At 38.8% G+C, this 22,660-nt stretch overlaps 1 protein-coding gene across 5 annotated transcripts in view; it reads right to left on the minus strand.

Annotated features, from left to right (window-relative positions):
• LOC113406245 (small muscular protein-like) overlaps positions 1 to 6,346 on the minus strand; it is a 59,935-nt gene extending 53,589 nt beyond the window's left edge. For 4 of the 5 annotated variants that reach the window (XM_026649852.2, XM_026649858.2, XM_026649853.1 and 1 more), the window contains exons 1-2: positions 6,216 to 6,346; positions 2,982 to 3,041 (exon numbers count right to left, since the gene is read on the minus strand). In XM_026649852.2, the coding sequence (XP_026505637.1) occupies positions 2,982 to 3,020 (39 nt within the window). In that variant the 5' untranslated portion in view covers positions 3,021 to 3,041; positions 6,216 to 6,346. Of the gene's footprint in view, positions 1 to 2,981; positions 3,042 to 5,589; positions 5,694 to 6,215 lie in introns of those variants that run through there. The other variant, XM_026649861.2, reaches the window with a different exon arrangement.
• Between the last annotated feature and the right edge of the window lie 16,314 nt (positions 6,347 to 22,660).

Below are 22,660 nucleotides of genomic sequence, written 5' to 3' on the forward strand. Positions count from 1 at the left end.
ATCTATACGAGAGTTCAGACAGAAAGTTGCAGGCTAGTTTAAATGTGTCTTTAAAACAAAGATTTTTGAAAAGAGAATGAATGATAGATAAATATGTGTGGAGCCTTGAAGAAGAACTCTGTGTCGCTCGAAAGCTTGTCTCTCTCACCAACAGAAGTTGGTCCAATAAAAGACATTACCTCACCCACCTTGTCTCTCTAATAGATAATATTACTCTCTGACTATAAATGGACAGATAACATGTATGATGTGTCAGCTTGATGGCCTATTATACAGTGATCTGGACTACTAGAACTGGACTTCTTTTTACAGTCACTTGATTCTCTGGTTGGAACTGTTGCAGAGACAGAATATACAGACCAGAGAGTTTGAGTGCCTTCTACTGCCCTGCAACAACCCAGAAGGCCAGTTTAGGAGTGTTATTGGTGAGACCTGAATGGAGTCATGGTCACCCCTATTCATCCAGAAGGACAGATGAACAAATTGTAGGGCCACTTGAAGGTAATTGTGTTAAAATAAATTGAGAAAATATGAAAGTTTTCAGAGCTCTGAACAGAACAGAGAACCTCCACTAAAACTCTAAACCAGAAAAGCACTTAACTGAGAGGAAAATCAAAAGTAGTAAATGTTGACAGAATGTATTATCAGCTAATACTATAGACAGCATTTCACACAGAGATTATTGACAGCTTCTTCAGTTACATTCTTTCATGTCAGTGTATGGATATGGATCCTTAAATTTCCATATCTGTAGCACCATATACATTGTCATTTCCCTAGATGTAGGACCTACTGTATCAGTATGTAATAGCAAAAGCTGATAATCCATGAATCACTACAAGGTATAGTGTATAAAAGTCACTGACACCTTGTATTATGGATCTGAGATAGCTGCAAGAATAATAGGCATCAGTTGCAGTGTAGATTTTCTTACTGCAGCAGCTTCCAACAGCATTCCCTAGAAATGTTGTAAAAAACAGTTTGTGCAGTGGTTGCTTTTCTAACATTTGTAATTCAAGACTATTTCATAATTTTGACTTTCTTAAAGTATTAAGTTTAGTACTTTTGGGGCACAAGCTTTTTTTAAAAAAAAAATACTAACAATTATTTAGACATTCAAAGTTTCAATTTCGAAGTTGGAAAAAAAAAATCTTAAAAGTGACCAAAAGTGCCCACCCCTACTCTTTCAGTAAAGAAACAAGCAAACCAACTTAATTCAAAATGTGTTTAAAAAAAGAAAACTTGTTTACATATGACATATTAAGATTAGTAGTTGATTAAAACTTAGATCCAAGTTATAAATCCCCTAAACTGTGAGTTAATAATGCAAATGATTTTGAAATCTAATATATAAAGGGTGAAATCCTGACCCCCCGACTGAAGTCAATGGCAAAAGTCCATTGATTTCAAAGCCAAGACTTCTCTCAAACCATATAAAAAAGTCAGATCTGTTCAGTTAAATCACACTTAATAGTAATCAGAATTAACACACATAGGCCTTGCAGCTTCAAAATGCTGCACAACCATTAGCTAATTAATCTTCATAATATCTCAGTGAGTTAGGAAAGTATTATCATGGGAAAACTGAGAGCAGATCAGCTATGATAAATTCCATTTAGGGTTCTTATGCTATTTCAAGCTTTTATGAAACCTTGCACTGTTTTTCCTTTCAACATGCTGGGAAAATCTACTGCAAAAATATATATAACAAATTTGTAATAACATTGTACAAGTTAGTATTTGAGGAGGCACCCTGGCCTTTTGGCTAAGATCAACTAATTTAACTAACTAATGGTTTTTTTTTTTTAAATGTTATATGCTTAACCACTAACCCTTTTCTGTATTTTCTATCACAGGCAATTGTCAGCTCATACAATTTTTCTTTATTTCTTTCTTCATTTGCAGTATAACTTCATTTTTTGATGAACATGAACTGACATGGCTAGGGTATTTATAAGGTGTATTCAACAATTTATGTGTTCTAGAATTTTAAATATTTTCTATTAAAAGTTTTTATTAGTTTAAAATCTAATATGAGCTCAGTCTGGGAATGATATCCTGCACTTGCTGGCAGAGCCAGCCTTTAAGGCCTAGAAAGCACATAGTAACCAGCCTCTGTGAATTGACAGCCTCTGTGCATTGACAGTGAATTGACAGAAAATTCTAGGATCATCTTTGGTTTCATTAAAACAAACAAACAAACAAAAAGTATAGCTCTTACTGTTTTAGGACCAGTTCCTGCTCATGCTGAAATAAACAGCAGTTTTGCAATTGACTTCAGTGGGAGAAGAATTAAAGGGTTAGTTTCACCATACTTTGTTCACCTACTTCCCAGAGGTGTTGTGACTGTTTTGTAGTAGATGTTTGTAAAAAACTGTAAAAAATACAATTAACCAGAATGAGCATACACCCCTACCTGGCACAGTCTTGCGGTTGATTACTCTACTTTATTTTGGTTTTCCCATAAAATGTCTTGCTGAATAACAATGTAGTTAAATTGAATACTGTAACTATATATTTTGTTGTTCAAAAAAATGGAGAGATGAAAACATGCAAACATTAAAAGCTGTGCCATCTATCTATCCCATACTTCTACCATAGTGGTATTAATTCTAAAGAAACCACTAGGGTTTTCAGACATGGGATTTGCTTATAATAGTGATTGGCTGTATATATGGAAATTCTGTGGATTATCCTGTTGTGTTTAGCAGACCCATCAACAAACAGCATTTATCCTGGGAAGGGCTATTGTTTTTAAATCAAATCTGTGAATATTTTTTTTTCTGTTCAGATCACCAGCAATTCCTCAGGTCAACATTTTTATGTGCTTTCACGTCTACCAAGACTAAGCTTTTATTCTTTTTAAAATAATCACTAGCTAACACTTGTGTTGTTCATTACAAACAAAATGCAGATTGTGAAGCAATTGATGTAGAAATTCATTATTTTCTGATATTAGCAATATAAGTTCTGTCTCTTACCTGAATGGATCTGACATTTGAAACTGGCTGTTTTGACATTCTTAAGAGAGCGCCTTATCCCTGCAAGCAAAATGAGAAACCGTTACAGGCTCTGACATTCAGATAGCAGAGCTTGATAAACTAGAACTTAACCCATACTGCTTCTTGACAGGCATTCATTTCACCAGCCCTTCTACTCTTTCAGTCTCAGTTTCAGAGTTGCTTAGATACTCCCTTTTAATACCTGAGGGAGTGAGAACACCTGAGCTTTCCTGGTTAATCTTTCATAGCCAGAAATGGTGATGCTGCTTTCACATAAAAAAAATAATGGTGAGGGGAATCAGAAATTCTTAAGACATTAAGGACTTCCTAGAATGAACAAGTAACAAAAGGAAGAAGTTTGGGGCAAACAATGTACTGTTACTGTTGCCTCATAATAGAAATAGAGGTTACAAAAGTCCTGAGCCTGAATCTGGCCTTTGCAAATAAAAATGTAATCCTGGAGAATACACTTGTAACAAATAAAAATGTATCCATCGCCTGATTCCCAAAGCTTAAAAAATCTCTCAAATCTATTTGTGTATAGACTGGGGGGAAGGGGGGAGGGAAATAGACACTGTTAAATTATAAAGTCCTTGGAAATCTTCAGGTCACGGAGAACCTTCCCTTCAAAGATTTATATTAAGCAGATTTAGTAAGTTTTTGAGCAATAGCATAAGAAGGAATTAAGAACAGAGACCATTTCAGATAAACATGGAAATACTGATACTGACTTAATATACAAATTCACACCAGGCCACTTACTCAGTTCTACTGACTCTGAAGTCAAGGAGCTCAATAAAGACTGAGTAGAGAGCAAGAATCCAATTCTACCATCAATTTCATTCAAGCAACCTCATTGGGTTGAATTTTGCCCTTGCTTTTTACTGTCTTTTCTGAGGGCTATGTTTTCAGTTTGGGTAGGCCTGTGTAAGGATTTCGGGACCAAAAAACCCATCATACAAATTATAAATTGTACAGTTCCAGTTGCTTTTTTCACTGTGATAACCTCAAACCAGACAGTTTAAATAACTTCAGTGTGCATTATGTTGTCTGTTAGATTGACTTTGGTGGTGAAATCCTGCCACTGAAGTCAATGGCAAAACTCCCAGGATTTTACCCCTTGCATTCATTTTTTCTTTTTTTAAGTTGCTATTGTGCATGGAAAGTAATCATTTTCTCAGATGACTGATAGAAAGTGGACCTATGCTGTATTCAGTGATTGCATTTCAAGAATTATAAAAACCCACAAACTGTTAGAAAGATATGATCTATTATGTCTTATAATAGGGGAAAACATAATTCATTTATGCTATGATCTTTTCCCCCTTTCTCATCACAATTAAAAATGAAAACAAAGGCAAAGGAAATTAACACACATACAAATTTTAAAATACTATGGGAGTGCTTTAAAACCACAGCAGCAATGAAATTACAGTTAAGGCTTCTAGCATATGGCAACACACTCCCCCACCTCACATGAAACAGCTGATATACTTCCACCCGCCTTTGGCCATACTTAAACATGGATGGGTGAGGAATTAGATTAAATCTTTACTTAGAATGTCTTTCTTTAAACCAAGCCATCTTAGTTTTTGTAATATGTTGTGAGTTCCTAAGAAGCCTGTGTTGAAACTGATTGCAATCAGACACTGGTTCTTAAAGAGAGATGTATGATACAATTGTGTAGGATTGCTTTTGGAGGAGGTGATTTTTCCTTCCAGTTCATGCTGCCCTCATTACTGCCAGAGAAATCAGGACAACAGCACACTGATGAGTAAAAATAGACAACCTTCTCTGGCTGCATTCCCTCCCCTCCTACCCTCCCCCCAATTCACCTCTAGCACAACTACTGACCGTCAAATGTATAGAAATAAGCTTAAGTTACTGCAATATCTTTATCTCTGACCACACAAAGACGGACATGGATTAATAAATATATATTTTTATAAATGCTTATATTTTGCCATGTATATCTGAGAGATATTCAACAAAATGCTGTTACCCACATTCTGTTATTTCTGGCATTTTGAGCAGATTTGCAAACTCGAACAAATCACAGCTCACATTCAGTATCAGCTAAGAATTTCAAACCCCCTTTGCCAGGCAAATTGTCTGATACACACAAAGCCTTGTTCTCAAGCCTCGTTGGCTTCCCCACACCTTACCTTTTACCTTTTATGGCCTGAATGCAAAGGCAAACTTTGAAAGCAATGACACTCTTATTTCAGTTTGGAGTTATTTAATGCCTGACTTCCAATGCAAACTCTTTTACTTTGTAGTGAAATCACTCATGAACAGGAATATTTGATAGGAAGGAATCAGTCAGTATTCTGGAACGAGTTTAAAAAACAAAGTTATCTTCTCTCCTTCAGCTAAAAATAATTCCTGAGAGGGGTGCAGAAAGATGTGCAGCTGTCTGGACTGACTGATTTCTTAGTCAATTTGCTTTAAATACGGCTGAGATACACAAGGCACTATCATAATTTCCATCTTTCTTAATCCTACTATAGATAAGCAGCAGGAGAAAACAAACAAAAAAAAAAACCCAAAAAACAAAAAACCCAAACACTGAATGCGGTCCTCTTACCTCCTGCTGTACTCATGAAATCAAACACCATGGGTGTTTTGGCCAGAAAGCTGCAGTGTGTTTTCTTATAAAAGACTTTGACAGGAACTACACATCACTGTGAAACCTAACTGGTACTGAGGAGAAGGAGAAACCCACACTTTGCTTCTTCCACTTTGCCAGGCAGAAACTTACTACATTCTGCAGGCAAATACAATAATAACGTAAAGTTTTCGATAACACAATTCTCTCTGCCTCCACTACTGTATGCTGCTATGATTACAGTGAAGAAAACTTATCTCTCTCCCATACCCACTCCCCCCGCCAACATTTTTTTTTTACCAACTGTAACACATTTTTAGAAAAAATTAAGCATATTTCTGGTACAGTATCCATGCTGCTGCATAGTTTTGCTTGTGATGTCACTAAGTATTAAAGCAGCTTTCTGTTTTAAATCTTTTAAGATCCCCATAGATTATAAAGCAGTAGCAATAACAATCTGCACTAAACACATTAATATGCTGCACAAGATGTTAAAATAAACAGAGAACTATAACTACTTCAGACACTTCACAGAATCTTTCAAGTTTGCAAATGACACCTTCAACTTAGTTTACTTATTTATTTATATAAGAAAAGTTCCAAACCGTCAAGTGAGTATATACACTTCTTTTCGATGCTGAAAGAGACACCTTCTTCAGTCAGCTGAGATCTTGACTGTGATCCTTTAAATGTGTCTGAAATAGCTAGAGTGCTTTGTGCCTGTATGGTACTGAGAGCTGCTCAGGGCTGGAGTGGAACTCAGTTTAGAAGCTAAGTGTAAAAGCGAATTCCTGTCATAGCTTGCAGTTGTTCTTCCTAAATATAGTTTGATACACGCTGTAACTTCATTCCCTCTGAGACACTGGAACTCTCAAAAACAGGGTTCAAGTGTCAAGCAATAGCTGTTAATGAAACACACCTTTGGGTCATTTTTTTGCTGTCACACTCACTGTAGTTTTCCGGTGTTCACAGGAGCAAAGCACATAATGGTAGAAGGCAGTGCAGATCCTTAAACTTTCCCTGTTCTGTTTCAGGCACCGCTTGCACAATGTTCTCTCTTTACCACTGCACCAAGCCAAGGATTGATCACAAACACATTCATTTTCAGCCATATTTTTAAAAGGAGCTCACTAATTTTGTTTGCCTCAATTTTTGGTCACCCAATTTGACACACGTTGGGCCTTAAATCATTGGAAGCTGCAGGTCCAGAGGAACTCTGAAAGTCAGGCACCAGGTGAGCCCCCCCAAAGCTGAGGCACACAAAATGAATGAATTCTTCTGAAAATGTTGGCTCTAAGAAATATTTGTTAAATGTTAGGGATCTGGGTTAAGAAATGCTTAGGAAGTACAAATGGGAGCAGTCATTGTGGCTAATGCAACAATAAGTCCACCTCATTGTACTATATCATGGCAGAGAACAGACACGAGCAGTCATCCCTAATACCTCTCCTGGTCATGCACATTAGACCTCTCTTGATCCTCTTTAGTGAGAGCTCAAAACCAGATCTGTCTGTACCCTCGCAGTTGTGCTTTGCACCAAACTGCAGATTTTCCCATCAGTCCAGGTCACACATGAATCACATTTGTGTGACATCATCCCCATGTTCACACTCACACGACTGCAGCCTCCAGTTCGTTGTGACGTCATGGGAACTGACATTCTTCCTCTCCCATTATTCCTGCTGCAGCTGCTCTCACCATGTCTGACCAAGGACACCAATAATATAAGACAGCAGAAACCAAGGAGAGCTGCTGCTGCAGCAGTGTCATCATCTGCAGTATGGTGTCGAGTCATGCTGTTGCACTCCCTTATGAGTAATGGATGCATTTGCTGACATGATACACTGCAATGAGGTGGCTTTCCCACCTACATATCTCAGGGAACTTTCCAACCAACCTCCCACCTATCCCATCATTTTTTGTGCAGGTTTTGTGCAACTCTGTGTTCTGAACCTACCACTCCTTGGGACAGGGTGTATTGACCATAAGCTGAAGTTTATGCTCATATGCAAATTATCTACAAATATATACATTAACTCATTACATAATTTGCAGAAGATGTCACACAAGAAACTGCACAAGACTTAGCAGCTATGGGCCCAATTAGTTGCAGTCATAAGCCTACGTGGCAGCAGTAGCTCTAATGAGTGGTACTGCACAATCCAATATGAAAAACAAAGTCAAAGCATTTTTGACCTTAACTATACTGAAATATTAACTGTTTTATTGCGATTTCAGCTGGCTTTTCCTTTTCGTTTCATTTGGGAGCCTATGGGGATGAATTATCAGCTGGTCTCCACTGTGTGCAATGCACACAAAATGCTCAGTGCATACATCTGTTTGTACATGCAGTTGACTCATTGGAATGTAGAAATGGATAATTTTGAGTTTAAAAATTGTGGAGATGAACAATTTTCAAACTTAATTTTGACTATAAAGACATTTATAAACAGTTCATAGTATGATTTGTAATTTCAGAGGTAACTCAACCAAATGAAAAGAAAAAGCCATCTGAAATGTCAATAAAACAGTTAATATTCCATTATAGTTATGTTTGAAGTTGTTGCCATTTGGCTTTAGTTCATTTGTACCCCTGTTCTATTGTTAAAATGATCTAAAATATTTTTGAGGCCAGGGGATTTTTACACTTAAAACATGTCAAACTTCACAGCTATGACTTCAGAGCCATGATTTAGAGTGCGCTGATAATAAATTTGAATTTTTGCTAGCAGTGGAATTTTTGCATTATGCACTCGCAGCTCATGCTTGCAAGGGGATTGGCCCTGCCTTAAAGTGCAGCTTTATTCTGTGAAGTTACTCTTCAAAAACTGCATTGTGGGCAGTCCACATTTATTGTCTTAATGATTTCCATATCAAATGCATTCAGTTTACAGGTAAAAAGATGATTTCCTAACTGCCAGCCCTGTACATTTAATTTATTTCACTTGATATTACAACATGCATGCTACATATTTACCCTCCTAGGATAGGAAAGTCAAACAGGGTTCTTTCCCTAATTATGTCATCACCAGAAATAAAGGCTCTGCTGTCCACATGAGGCCTTTACTTGTACCTCTGCAATTCCATTGTCTCCAGATTGTGCTTGGAGTGACATCGATTCAGACCTATTTCCTTCAATATATTTGCACATTAGTAACCGATAAGAATTTATTAAACAAACCTATTGATGCACAAGAAGGAAGAGAATCAAGTTAAGTCTCTAGCTGTGCTAACTACATTGAGATAAAAGGAGTAAAAATCATTAAAAACACAATTTGTCACTAAAGTCAGAAAATGTCACAGCAGATTTGTTGAGTAAGAAAGTGCCAGTTTTACAATCACTTTGCAGAGTACAGCCCCAGATGTATTCTACTCCAGAACTTGTACATTCATCTGCCATATACATTCAGTTGCTGATTTAACAAGTTGCTAGTATTTCCAAAGAACACAGAACATAAGAGCTACCATACTGGGTCAGAGCATGATCCATCTTGCCCAGTATCAGGTCTCTGACAGTAGTCTGTACCAGAGCTTCAGGGGAATGTACAGAACAGGGCAATTATGGAATGATCCACCCCTGTTTTCTACTTCCAGCTTCTGGAAGTCAGAGGTTTAGAGTCGCCCTGAGCATGGAGTTCTGTCCCTGATCATTCTGGCTAATAGCCATTGATGGACCTACCCTCCATGACCTTATCCAATTCTTTCTTGAACCCAGTTATACTTTTGGCTATCATACCATCTCATGTCAATGAGTTCCACAGGTTGACTGTGCACTGTGTGAAAAAGTTCTTTTTGTTGTTTGTATTAAACCTGCTGCCTATTAATTTCATCGAGTGAGCCTTGGTTTTTGTATTGTGTGAAAGGATAAATAACATTATTCACTTCTTCCACACAAAAAGCATGATTGTATAGACCTCTATCCTATCCCCCTCTTAGTCATCTCTTTTCTAAGATGAACAGCCCTAATCTTTTTAGTTTCTTCTCATATGGAAGTCATGCCATATACTTGATCATCTTTGTTGAGCTTTTCTGAACCTTTTCCAGTTCTATTATATCCTTTTTTAAAGATGGGGCGACCAGACTTGCACAATATTCAAGGTATGGGTGCACTATTGATTTATATAGTGGCATTATTATATGTTCTGTCTTATTTTCTATCCCTTTCCTAATAGTTCCTAACATACTGTTAGCCTCTTTGACCACTGCTGTGCACTGAATGGAAGTTTCCAGAGAACTATCCATGGTGAATGCAAGATTGCTTTCTTGAGTGGCGACCCCCATCATTTTGTATGTATAACTGGGATTATGTTTTCCAATGTTCATTACTTTGCACTTATCAACATTGAATTTCCTCTGCCATTTTGTTGCCCAGTCACCCGGTTTTGTGAGATCCCTTTGTAACTCCTCTCATGCTTTGGACGTATCATTGGCCAACTTTGCCATTTCACTCCCTTGTCCAGATTATTAATGAACATGTTGAACAGTACAGGTGCTAGTACAGGTCCTTGGGGGATCCCCCTATTTACCTCTCTCCTTTGTGAAAACTGATCATTTAATCCTAACCTTTGCTTCCTATCTTTTAACCAGTTACTGATCCATGAGAGGACCTTCCTTCTTATCTCAGGACTATTTAATTTCCTTAAGAGCCTTTGATGAGGGACCTTATCAAAGGCTTTCTGAAAATCCGAGGATACTATATCGACTGGATCACCCTTATCCACGTGCTTGTTGATTCCCTCAAAGAATTCTAATAGATTGGGGAGGCATCACTTCCCTTTACAAAAGCCATGTTCACCCTTTCCAAGCAAACCATGTTTATATATGTGTCTGATCATTCTCTTTTTACTGTAATTTCTTCCAATTTGTCCAGTACTGAAGTTAGTCTCACTAGCCTGTAATTGCCAGATCTCCTCTGGAGCCCTTTTTAAAAATCAGCATTACATTAGCTACCTTCCAGTCTGGTACATGTATGCATATTAGACTACAGTCTCAAACCCTAGTATTATTTTTAGGACTATACACATATATTATACAGAATCACTATGTACTATACTATGAGATGCTGAGAGCACACCAGGAGTAGTAGTTCACTTGTAATAGAAAAGACATATTTTTGTTCAAAACATACTGTTACCACATTCTTAGAAGCTTGTCTAATGAACATATTCATATCCACATTGTTAAAAAAACCACTACTTTTTAACTTGGAAAATAGAAGTTGTATAACACTAATTGGTTGTGTATATCTTACTTTTTGACTGAGATGCTTCACCATATAATATCTGTTTCTTTAGATGGTCATCTAGGAATTTATTTATTTAAAGACTTTGCTCACTGGGATACCCTCATGAGACCCAGATCTCATTGTCCTGAGATTCCCAGGAGGAAAGCAGTCATACTATTTTACTCCAACATGCTTTAGTGCAACACAAACAGTATAATGCAGTCTAAAACACCAAACACAACAATGAGCAGTCACAATTTCCATTCACTGTACACAGGCAAGGCTTCTTAAAATAAGAGAATCAAAAAACATTCTTGGGTGTCTGTCTCAAAGGACCAGGTACAGCCCTTTGGGGATGCAAAGTCTTACTCCCCTTACTTAATTTTAGCTATAGAAATTATAGCTGGATATCAGGGAAAGTCTATAAATAAGACTATCCCAAACTAGTACATATTCATGCAATATAGTACATTTCTATCATTGTTGTTGCTTGAAGAGGTTTGGGAAGGAAGGTGGAGATTTGGGTACCAGTATGAGATAAATTATTCTCTTTATCCAACACATTATTGATTGAAATAGCTACCTATATCAGAAAAAAATAAGTTATGAATGAGTATTAAATGTACAAAATCTACCAGTGGGAAGAATTATGACAGGATTCAAATGGAAGATCTTAGAGACTGAGAAATGCTGATTGCTTTCTTTCTCATGGAAATTTTATTTTTGTTCATTTGTTTTCCCCCCCTTAATATAATAAAGGTGTGATGTGCAGGAGTGCTTGTAAGAGACTGAATTTTATTTCCTGGGCCCAAGTACCTGACATAGGTCAGTGTTACAAAAGTTTAATACATCTGTCAGGGGCCAATTGCCACCCCAGGTCTAGTGGCTACTCTTACACATAATCTAAACTGAAAGTAATCTAGGTTCTTTAACTATTGAAAACATAACAATTTTGAGGGTTAATGACAGACTTCAGTTGTGCCTATCAAAGAAATGTCATTTGAAGAAGGTAAATGACTTAACAAAGTGTCATGTAAATCATATATGATGTATCTTTCAGTTTTCCCTAACCCACACAAATGTTTAACATGAAAAAAAGAAAAGAAAAGAACAATCATTTTCTCCTGAGTTTTTGGATAATTAAGCCAACACATTTAATAACAGTGCAGGGTTATTTAAACAGGGAAATACATAAAATAATATGCAAACAGTGTTTACCACTCACACTTAATGTACTAATGGAATGGAAATCATAAAATTTTATTAACTTAACCGATCTTTGTTGCAAATACATTTTTGAGTTGACAAATGTTGTTCTCTTTCTCTCTTTCTTTCTCTATGTTTTTTTTCCAAATTGAAGATTGGTGATTATTGTTACAATCTGTTCCACAAAGAAATAATTAGCCTTGTATTAAGGAGAGTGGTCTCATTAGACACTGCCAGGTGACCTTGTTCTAAATCCCGAAGTTCTAACATCTTTAATAGCTGTGTTTGCATTATCAAAATTTTATATTAGGCTTTTACAAACCACATTGTGAATGTACCCCATACAAATCCTAGAACATAATAGCCTTGACCACATCTAAAATATAGAAGTCATATTGTCAGTTGCCTCAAACTCTTTGTGCACAGCATTAAAATCTCACTTACCAAAAACCTTTTGATAAATTGAAATGTGGGGTTGTAGCACAAACAATTATGTTGTTTCAATTCTGCTCTTAGGAAAATGTAGCCACCATATATAGCATAACTGACAACATAAGAAGAGGGTCAGCGTACTGAAAGATTAAAATACATACACTGGTTGAAAACAATGTGCTGATACTATAAATATCTTGTCTAAAGCACTCCAGTGATTCAATATCATTTTGAAAAGAAATTAAAACCATTACACTGCAGCATCTGATTTAGTTCTTGGCAAATAAGTTTGGGAAAAAATAAGAACCAGCTGAATCTGACCCCAGATTTTGAACACAAACAAATCTGATCTTTTTTGAAAGTTCAAATAACCATCCACTGTATTACCAATGCCATGACAAACTCCTTTTGCTGAATGCTGTCTCCGGCAGTTCTGCTGAGCTATGGTAGTCTCTGTCTTCAGTTGTCAGGTTAGGAGGTTTCATTGGGTTTTGTGGAAAGGAAATGCATCCGGGGGTCCCTTGATCCCCAGCAGCACATGCAATAGATTTGAATAGAGTTGTTGTCCAAAGTCTAGCAGACAGAGTTCAGACTAATTACTGATGCTCCCTCCCCGAAATGGCATATCAACTAAGGAAAAGAACTGGTGGGACATGGTAAGTCTGTCTGGGTAGAAAAGCAGACTAGATCTCAGAAGTCTGTTTGGAGAGAGGGAGTTGAAGTGAAGTGAGACAAATGTGGTGGATTGGAAGGAGTGAAAGATCAAGGAGACCTCAAAAAGTGTGAAAAAGTTTAGCTACCAAGTATCCAACCTTTACAGGATTTAACTATAATGACTTCTGAACCTTATGTGGCCCATCAGTCACTGAGTTCAGATTGTATACACTGCAGATGAAATAAAAGATCCAAATGATTTCAGCTTCAAGAACTTTCAATTTCCTAGTTTATCAATAACAGGAAACTGATCTACTTGTTGCAGTTCCCATTAGAAACATCCAAAAATACATTTTTACTCCCCCTCCTCTGCAACTTCGGTAAAAAATCATACAAATAACAAGAATTAATGTTTTCCAGTATCAGGACTTGCATAATTCTATCAGTGTTTAATTATCTCTATCAAACCTTACTTTTATTGAATGTGCTAAAGGAACATTTTTTTTTAATCATCTGTGGTCTCCTGCAATTTAGTATTATAAATATACAAAAGTAAATCAGTAAATGGAATCAGGGGGAGACAGGACAATAGTAAAGTCCCACAGTATCTAACTCTAAATGGTATTTCACAAAATAAACACAAATCTCAAGAGTTAAATAATTATTAATAAAAACTCTTAGGAAAATATGCAGATTTTTTTAAAAACTAGACATAGTGTACGTCATGTGGGAGGATGGGTTGTCTACTGAAAGGCTGGCCATATTTCCTGTCCAAAGATAACACAGAACCTGAATAAGAAGCTGCAAGTATTAAGCTGCTTCATTCAGCTACATCTGGTTCTGCTACACAGGGGGTTACCTTTAGAAGTACAGCTCAATTCTCAAAAGCCAGCTCTCTTCAAGGAGCTGGAAGTGCAGTTTGAAAAGTGTCTGTCATATGAAAACAACATTTGAAAACTGCAGATTTATACCATCTTTATTTGTTGAGTCTGTCAACTGATGGTCAGATGCTAGAGCAGATAGCCATTTGGCAGAGTCCCTGTACGCTGTCTGGACTTAATGCGTAGGCATTCACAGCAAGATTTGAACTAAGGCCTTGCCTTCACTAGAGGAAAAGGTGTGTTCTCTATCTGAGTTAGCTAATGCCTGGTAATTAACATGAGGTAAAATCCTAATGAAGACAAGGTAGTTTGTAGGTTTCACATGAATTAGCGGGTGAAGGTAAACCCTAGGCTCCCCATTGTCTAACTCAGTGGTTCCCAAACTTGTTCCGCCGGTTGTGCAGGGAAAGCCCCTGGTGGGCTGGACCGGTTTGTGTACCTACCGCGTCCACAGGTTCGACCGATTGCGGCTCCCAGTGGCCGCAGTTTGCTGCTCCAGGCCAATGGGAGCTGCTAGAAGCGACGCGGGCCGAGGGACGTACTAGCCGCTGCTTCCAGCAGCTCCCATTGGCCTGGAGCAGCAAACTGCAGCCAGTGGAGCCACAATCAGCCGAACCTGCGGAAGCAGCAGGTAAACAAACCGGCCTGGCCCGCCAGGGGCTTTCCCTGCACAAGCGGCGGAACAAGTTTGGGAACCACTGGTCCAACTTGCTGACTCATGAAAACTGGAGACTGTCTTGTCTTCACTAGAATTTTATCTCATGTTGGCTAACCTGAGTTAAGAACACACTTTTTTTCCTAGAGAAGATGTACCCTAAAAGCTTCAAGGTTCAAAGCCAGTGGGTCTGTGTGACTATTTGGAAATCTGTTTGTACATTTATGAATTCCATGTGAGATTATGAAGTCTCTATGAATCTTGACCAACCAGCAAAGTCCATTTTGAGTGTGGTCTCTGTGGTCTCTTCACCTCCATGTTGGGCTGAAATGCCAAGGTGTAGCCCAGCCGAGCTAACAACAGGGGGTGGTTAAATTGAGATGGTCCTCTACTAAAATACAAACATCATAGACAATGGATTAGCTTCCAGCCGGAACTGATTTGTCAGGGGAGAGATCACCTAGCAACAAGGTCACCTGTTGGTAATGACCAGGAGGTCACATGACAGTCTGGAAGGTTATAAAAGGACAGGACCTGACTTCTTTGCTCCTTGGCTACTTTTTACCAGCTCAAGCTGAGAGACGCTGCATGTGGTAGCCTGATGAGGCAGTGTGAAGCCTGCCTTCCTGAACACAGATGGACCCCCAGGATGCCCAAGGGAAGGGTGAGCTAGAGGGAGGGGAAATGCGTGTGTTTGTTATTTTTGTAAAGATCTGTGTATTTCTCATGTGATTAAGAAGAGAGCAATAATGTGTTAGAATTCTTTGGGTGTTATATGGTATATCTATCATGTGGCCCTTTGAAAAGGTAACCCAGGAGGCTCAGACTTTTGGGTCGAATTCTGGGAGAGGATGTGCTTAAGCTACAGGGAGAGTCTGATGAGTCAGCATTGGTAACAAGGACTGGGCAGAAACACTGCGTAGTCTAAGCTCTCGGAACAGGTTGCTAGATAGAGCAGGGGTTCTCAACCTTTTTCTTTCTGAGGGCCCCACAACATGCTATAAAAGCTCCAGGCCCTCCTGTCCCACAACAACGGTTTTCTTCATATAAAAGTCAGGGCTGGCATTAAGGGGTAGCAAGCAGGGCAACTGCCTGGGACTCCGTGCCACAGGGGCCCCCATGAAGCTAAGTTGCTCAGGCTTCTGCTTTAGCTCACAGCCCCAGGCTTCAGCCCTGCGCGGCAGGGCTTAGGCTTTCTGCCCTGGGCCCCAGCGAGTCTAACACTGGTCCTGCTTGCTGGACCCCCTGAAACCTGCTCGCGACCCCCTGATTGAGAACCACGGAGACAGAGGATCTGTACGCCAAGATGATAATGAGTCACCATTTACAGTTATGTTTTGAGGCCTGTCTGTTAGCCATGCAAAGATAGACTTAAGAACCAATTTTACTGGGTTGTTTGAAAAGGTCAACAAAAAAATGTCTGGTGTTTGTTTGTGATGTCCATATTAACTTTTGTAAGCAGATACCTGAAACTTAACAGAGAACTTTGACTCTATCTTTAAATAAGACCAGAATGGTTTTACACTAGGAATAACAGACACCTGAAATTCTACTCACAAAACTGTGTCACATCTTCTCCTTAGTTTTACATAGCAACTTAAGCACTCTTTACATTTATTTTAAGAATTCAGTTTAAAACATCATAACAATACTATATGCCTGGCTAACTCCTATGATCTGAACATCTTTCAGATAGAGTAAGTGAAATGGTGGATAGTCACCCTTTAATCATCTAAAATCAATCTCTCTATATACATCTCTGTAGTGTGCCAGTCATCGCAGTGATCATCTTGATTTCCTTCCTCTCGCTGTTCTTGTTTCCTTTGCTCACTTGCCCCCTCCCACACACTCCTCACTCAGCTCATCTAGCTATCCCTTTTGTAACCTCCCCCATCCATGCCCAAGCCTTTATTCATGCATTTCCCTATGCCTGAACTCCTTTTCCTGACCCAAGCCCTGATCCTGCAAATACTTATGCATGGACTTTAAGTCCCATGGGACTACTCACATGTTTAAAATGTTTGTTGGACCAGGTTCATAGTCTGCTGTGACTCTGCCCTCCCCTCATTAAGTCATTTCTCAAAGCTCACTTCTTCGAAAAATGTTTGGGAACTATAGTCTTACAAATATTCGCTCAAAACAACCCCAAAACTCCATTTGCAGACCTCAAGGCTCAGGCACTTACACACCTAAGTGACCTCCTGATTGTATTGTCTTCATCGTAACCTGTAAAACCTTTCTGTGCCCACTCCAGCTCAGTTTTGTCATATCCACCTGTTGTTCTCATCTGAATTTATGTTTGATCCTGCAGTGAGCTCAAGTCGGGCAGACTTCAGCACTCATGCAGAACTCACTATAGGATCAGGACCTTAGACAGTAAAGTACGTCAAGGCAGGTCCTTATTATTTTTTAAAGCCTCATGTGTATTTATTCATAGATTCATAGATTCTAGGACAGGAAGGGACCTCGAGAGGTCATCGAGTCCAGTCCCCTGCCCTCATGGCAGGACCAAATACTGTCTAGACCATCCCTGATAGACATTTATCTAACCTACTCTTAAATATCTCCAGAGATGGAGATTCCACAACCTCCCTAGGCAATTTATTCCAGTGTTTAACCACCCTGACAGTTAGGAACTTTTTCCTAATGTCCAACCTGAACCTCCCTTGCTGCAGTTTAAGCCCATTGCTTCTTGTTTTATCCTTAGAGGCTAAGGTGAACAAGTTTTCTCCCTCCTCCTTATGACACCCTTTTAGATACCTGAAAACTGCTACCATGTCCCCTCTCAGTCTTCTCTTTTCCAAACTAAACAAACCCAATTCTTTCAGCCTTCCTTCATGGGTCATGTTTTCAAGACCTTTAATCATTCTTGTTACTCTTCTCTGGACCCTCTCCAATTTCTCCACATCTTTCTTGAAATGCGGTGCCCAGAACTGGACACAATACTCCAGTTGAGGCCTAACCAGCGCAGAGTAGAGCGGAAGAATGAGTTCTCGTGTCTCGCTCACAACATACCTGTTAATGCATCCCAGAATGTTTGCTTTTTTTGCAACAGCATCACACTGTTGACTCATAGTTAGCTTGTGGTCCACTATAACTCCTAGATCCCTTTCTGCCGTACTCCTTCCTAGACAGTCTCTGCCCATTCTGTATGCGTGAAACTGATTGTTCCTTCCTAAGTGGAGCACTTTGCATTTGTCTTTGTTAAACTTGATCCTGTTTACCTCAGACCATTTCTCCAATTTGTCCAGATCATTTTGAATTATGACCCTATCGTCCAAAGCAGTTGCAATCCCTCCCAGTTTGGTATCATCTGCAAACTTAATAAGCGTACTTTCTATGCCAATATCTAAGTCGTTGATGAAGATATTGAACAGATTATGAACAGATTTATGATAATATATGATTAATAAGTTTAGGCATTTCAATAATAGATCAAAGCTGACATGAATAATAATTAGAGATGAAGATAATTAATCTCAAGATAAATCTGTTTGTTATTTAGAAGCTAGTTGCTTATGACACTGAGACTGATTGAATTTGATTTTATCTTTATTCATGAGTTATGTTCTATTTTGTATTTATATGCCCAATTATTTTTTATTAGTGCTATTATGCTTTTGCCACAAATCTTTTTAACTTGAGTAAGGTTTTACATGGATTTAGGTATTCCTGTATAATGATGGATATATGTGATACTCTGGCATTCAGAGTCTTTCTGCTTTTCTATAAGCCCCTGCACTCACCCACCCATAATACAGCACGGGCTTCTAAAGCTGTGACGGAATTGGAGTATGGGAGAATTCTGGAATTCCACTCCAGGATAGCTAAAGGCTCAACTGACAACTGAGTGGGTATATTCAGACAGACTAGAAAGGGTACAGAGGTGCAGTTAGTCCTACATCTGTGACAAAAACCACAATGAATCTATTCTAAAGAAACAGGAATTGGGAGAGCTTTACTTTCTGCTCACAGAAAAGTTCTGGGTCTGGTTCTGTTCAATATCTTCATCAATTATTTAGATAATGGCATAGAGAGTGCACTTATAAAGTTTGCGGATGATACCAAGCTGGGAGGGGTTGCAAGTGCTTTGGAGGATAGGATTAAAATTCAAAATGATCTGGACAAACTAGAGAAATGATCTGAAGTAAATAGGATGAAATTCAATAGGACAAATGCAAAGTACTCCATTTAGGAAGGAACAATCAGTTGGACACATACAAAATGGGAAATGACTGCCTAGGCAGAGTACTGCAGAAAGGGATCTGGGGGTCATAGTGGACCACGAGCTAAATATGAGTCAACAGTGTAACGCTGTTGCAAAAAAAGCAAACATCATTCTGGGATGTATTAGTAGGAGTGTTGTAAGCAAGATACAAGAAGTAATTCTTCCTCTCTACTCTGCACTGATTAGGCCTCAATTGGAGTACTGTGTCAGTTCTGGGAGCTCAGTGGTTTGAGCATTGGCCTGCTAAACCTAGGGTTGTGAGTTCAATCCTTGAGGGGGCCACTTAGGAATCTAGGGCAAAAATCAGTACTTGGTCCTGCTAGTGAAGGCAGAGGGCTGGACTCAATGACCTTTCAAGGTCCCTTCCAGCTCTAGGAGATAGGTATGTCTCCATATATTATATTATATTTCAGGAATGATGTGGACAAATTGGAGAGAGTCCAGAGAAGAGCAACAAAAATGATTAAAGGTCTAGAAAACATGACCTATGAGGGAAGATTGAACAAATTGGGTTTGTTTAGTCTGGAGAAGAGAAGAGTGAGAGGGGACATGATAACAGTTTTCAAGTATGTAAAAGGTTGTTACAAGGAGGAGGGAAAAATTGTTTGTCTTAACCTCTGAGGATAGGACAAGAAGCAATGGGCTTAAATTGAAGCAAGGGAGGTTTAGGTTGGACATTAGGAAAATCTTCCTAACTGTCAGGGTGATTAAGCACTGCAATAAATTGCCTAGGGAGGTTGTGGAATCTCCATCATTGGAGATTTTTAACAACAGGTTAGACAGACACCTGTCAGGAATGGTCTAGATCAGTGGTGGGCAACCTGCGGCCCACGGGGCACACACAGCCCATTGGGGTAATCCGCTGGCGGGCTGCCAGACCGTTTGTTTACATTTGCACAGCTGCCCACAGCTCCCAGTGGCTGTGGTTCGCTGTTCCCAGGCAATGGGAGCTGCGGGAAGCCCACCATTGGTCTAGATAATACTAGATACTTAATACTAGTATAGTAGATAGTATACTATAGTAGGATACTATACTAGTATCGTAGATAGTATAGTAGATAGTAGATACTAGATAATACTAGATATTACTAGATAATACATAGTACTGCTATGAGTGCAGAGGACTGGATTAGATGACCTCTCAAGGTCCCTTCCAGTCCTATGATTCTATGTTACCTGTAATATAGAATATATAACTTGGGGGGAGGGGTTAAGTCTAACTTTCTAAAAAATGAGTAGCTTTAAAAGGAAACTTTAATGGTTTAGTTATGTATATCCATATAATGAGTATTCATATAACTATGAAATGGATTGACTGTCTTCACTACTGGTAACGCATAATGCTTCTCATACATCAAGATTGCTCCTCAAAAATATATTTCTAAATTCAAAAAAGGTACCCTGTAAATAAAGATTTTTGTCTCTACAATTTCTTGCTCTTCCTTAGAAACCTCATATTTCTTATACAGGCAATAAAAACGATGTTTGGGAACAGTGATTACATTGTTAATTTAACTTGTCTTAGTACTAATCTGCATACATGCAGTTTTTAAACAGAACCATCTTGAAATGACTGTGGATCAGAACTATAGCTGTGTGAATAAGTTGTAACAAATAACTAACTTCACAAATTCAGCCTGTTTTTCTGCTCATGGAATACCCGTGAGCAGATAAAGTATTCCTCAAATATACTATTCTAATGTACACCTCTACCCTGATATAATGCGACCTGATATAACACGAATTTGGATATAACGCGGTAAAGCAGTGCTCCAGGGGGTGGGGGGCTGCGCACTCCGGCGGTTCAAAGCAAGTTCGATATAACGCGGTCTCACCTATAACGCGGTAAGATTTTTGGCTCCCAAGGACAACGTTATATCGGGGTAGAGGTGTATTTGACAAATACAATTTTGGATGCTTTATTCTACATTTTGAGTAGTTGAAGTTCAAGCTGTATTGCTTAACTGTATGTGTCAGATGGGAAATGGAAGCAATATCATATTACCTAATGCTGATTTTCTAGACAATACTTACCTGTGTATTAAAGATTCACTTTCCACAAATATGTGCCTCTATGACTTTGATACTAGCCTTCTGTCGACATTTTGGCTCAAATCTTCACAGAAAGCAAACCCATAAGGGGTGCAGACTGGCTGAAGGAAAATATATTTTAAAATTAAAATAAATACTTGTAGAAACATTTCTGTAGTCTTTGCCTAGCTCTCTTCAGAGCATGTTTTTCCTGTAGCTCAGGGATCGGCAACCTTTGGCCCACGGCCCGCCAGGGTAAGCCCCCTAGCGGGCTGGGCCGGTTTGTTTACCTGCCGCGTCCGCAGGTTCGGCCGATCGCGGCTCCCACTAGCCAATTCTTTGGGATCCTTTGACCAAAAGTACAATAAAAGTAGAAAGAGCTATCATTCAGAAACTTACAAAATTTAACTGGATCATATGTTTTACATTTTGACAATTGATAATCATATTCTAGCCACACATACTGAGACATTATCCACTGAGTTTAACAATACTGAAATAGTAATTGTCATAGTTCTGAGCAACTGTATTTCCTCTCCGGGGCTCACCAAGGGCAGCCACTTTTAGGATTCTGGCTCCTCAGCCAGCACCTCTCTTGGATGGAGACCTGTGTTTCTCTCACACCTGACTGAGCTTTTTCCAGGCTGCATAGTTCCCTGCCTACACTGTGTTATTCCCAGCAAGCCAGACTGGCTAACCAGGCCAGCACCCATACTTTGCTTATTCTTCAAAGACTATGAACAATGTAATTGCCAACAGTTATAAGTTACCACAGAGCCCTTTCTAAGCAAGCACATTTATTCTTAAGGTGAAAGCATTACAGAGAAAACATAATAAACACAATAAAAGAACTTACACAAATGCTACTAAGCTTGCCAGAGATCATCCCACCTCCAACAAAGGCTCTGGTAGGTGAACAGCCATTCATAACAAGAACAACTATGCACGGTTCATTCTTTCCTATATAAAGTTTGGGCCTTTGATCGAGTCCTCAAGTAACAGGTGATCAGCAGACACTGGCTCCCTCCTCAGCTGCAAAAGGTTGTGTCTGGAGGTGGGAATTTGCATTCACCTCCCTTCAGGTATTTCCTAGGAAATCTGCTTAACTTTGTCCCCACAATTCCTTCTTGTCTGGCACATTGTTTAAAATAGTCCTTTGATTCTCTCAACACTTTCCACAATAACGTATAAACTTTACATTTAATACAATGGAATCCAAAGCTACTTAAACTTAATTCTTGAAAAAGGTTTCTCAAGGATATGGCAGGAAATTGATCCATATGTCACAGTGATGATAAACAACACACCCTATATTCATGCTCTCTGGTGATTTATATATGGCCTTGAAACTTTGAGGAGGAATTGGTGGAAGGATTTTCAATGGTCAGATAACTATACTTCTGAATATACTATACTATAATATATTTTATTTTTTCAACCTAAGGTTAGGTGGTACTTGCTCCATTTTTGCAAGATCTGCCTATTTCAGAAGGTAGCATATGAATGTTTGCATTTTCATATTGCTGCTTTAGTATATAGACTTTGCCATAGTTATTCATGCCTTTACATTCAGCCTGTATTATTGCTGTGTGCTGTAACATGGAGGTTACCCTTGAAGGCCACCTGGAAACATCAGCTAGTGCAAGATGTGGCTGCTGCCTACTTAGGGCCTGATTCCGCAACTCTCACTCAAACTGTGTATTACCTACTTACATAGGTAGCCTTATTGAAATCCTCTT

Source organism: Terrapene carolina, unplaced genomic scaffold (assembly GCF_002925995.2).
Source record: "Terrapene carolina triunguis isolate 2854851 unplaced genomic scaffold, T_m_triunguis-2.0 Scaffold23, whole genome shotgun sequence".
NCBI lineage: Eukaryota > Metazoa > Chordata > Testudines > Emydidae > Terrapene > Terrapene triunguis.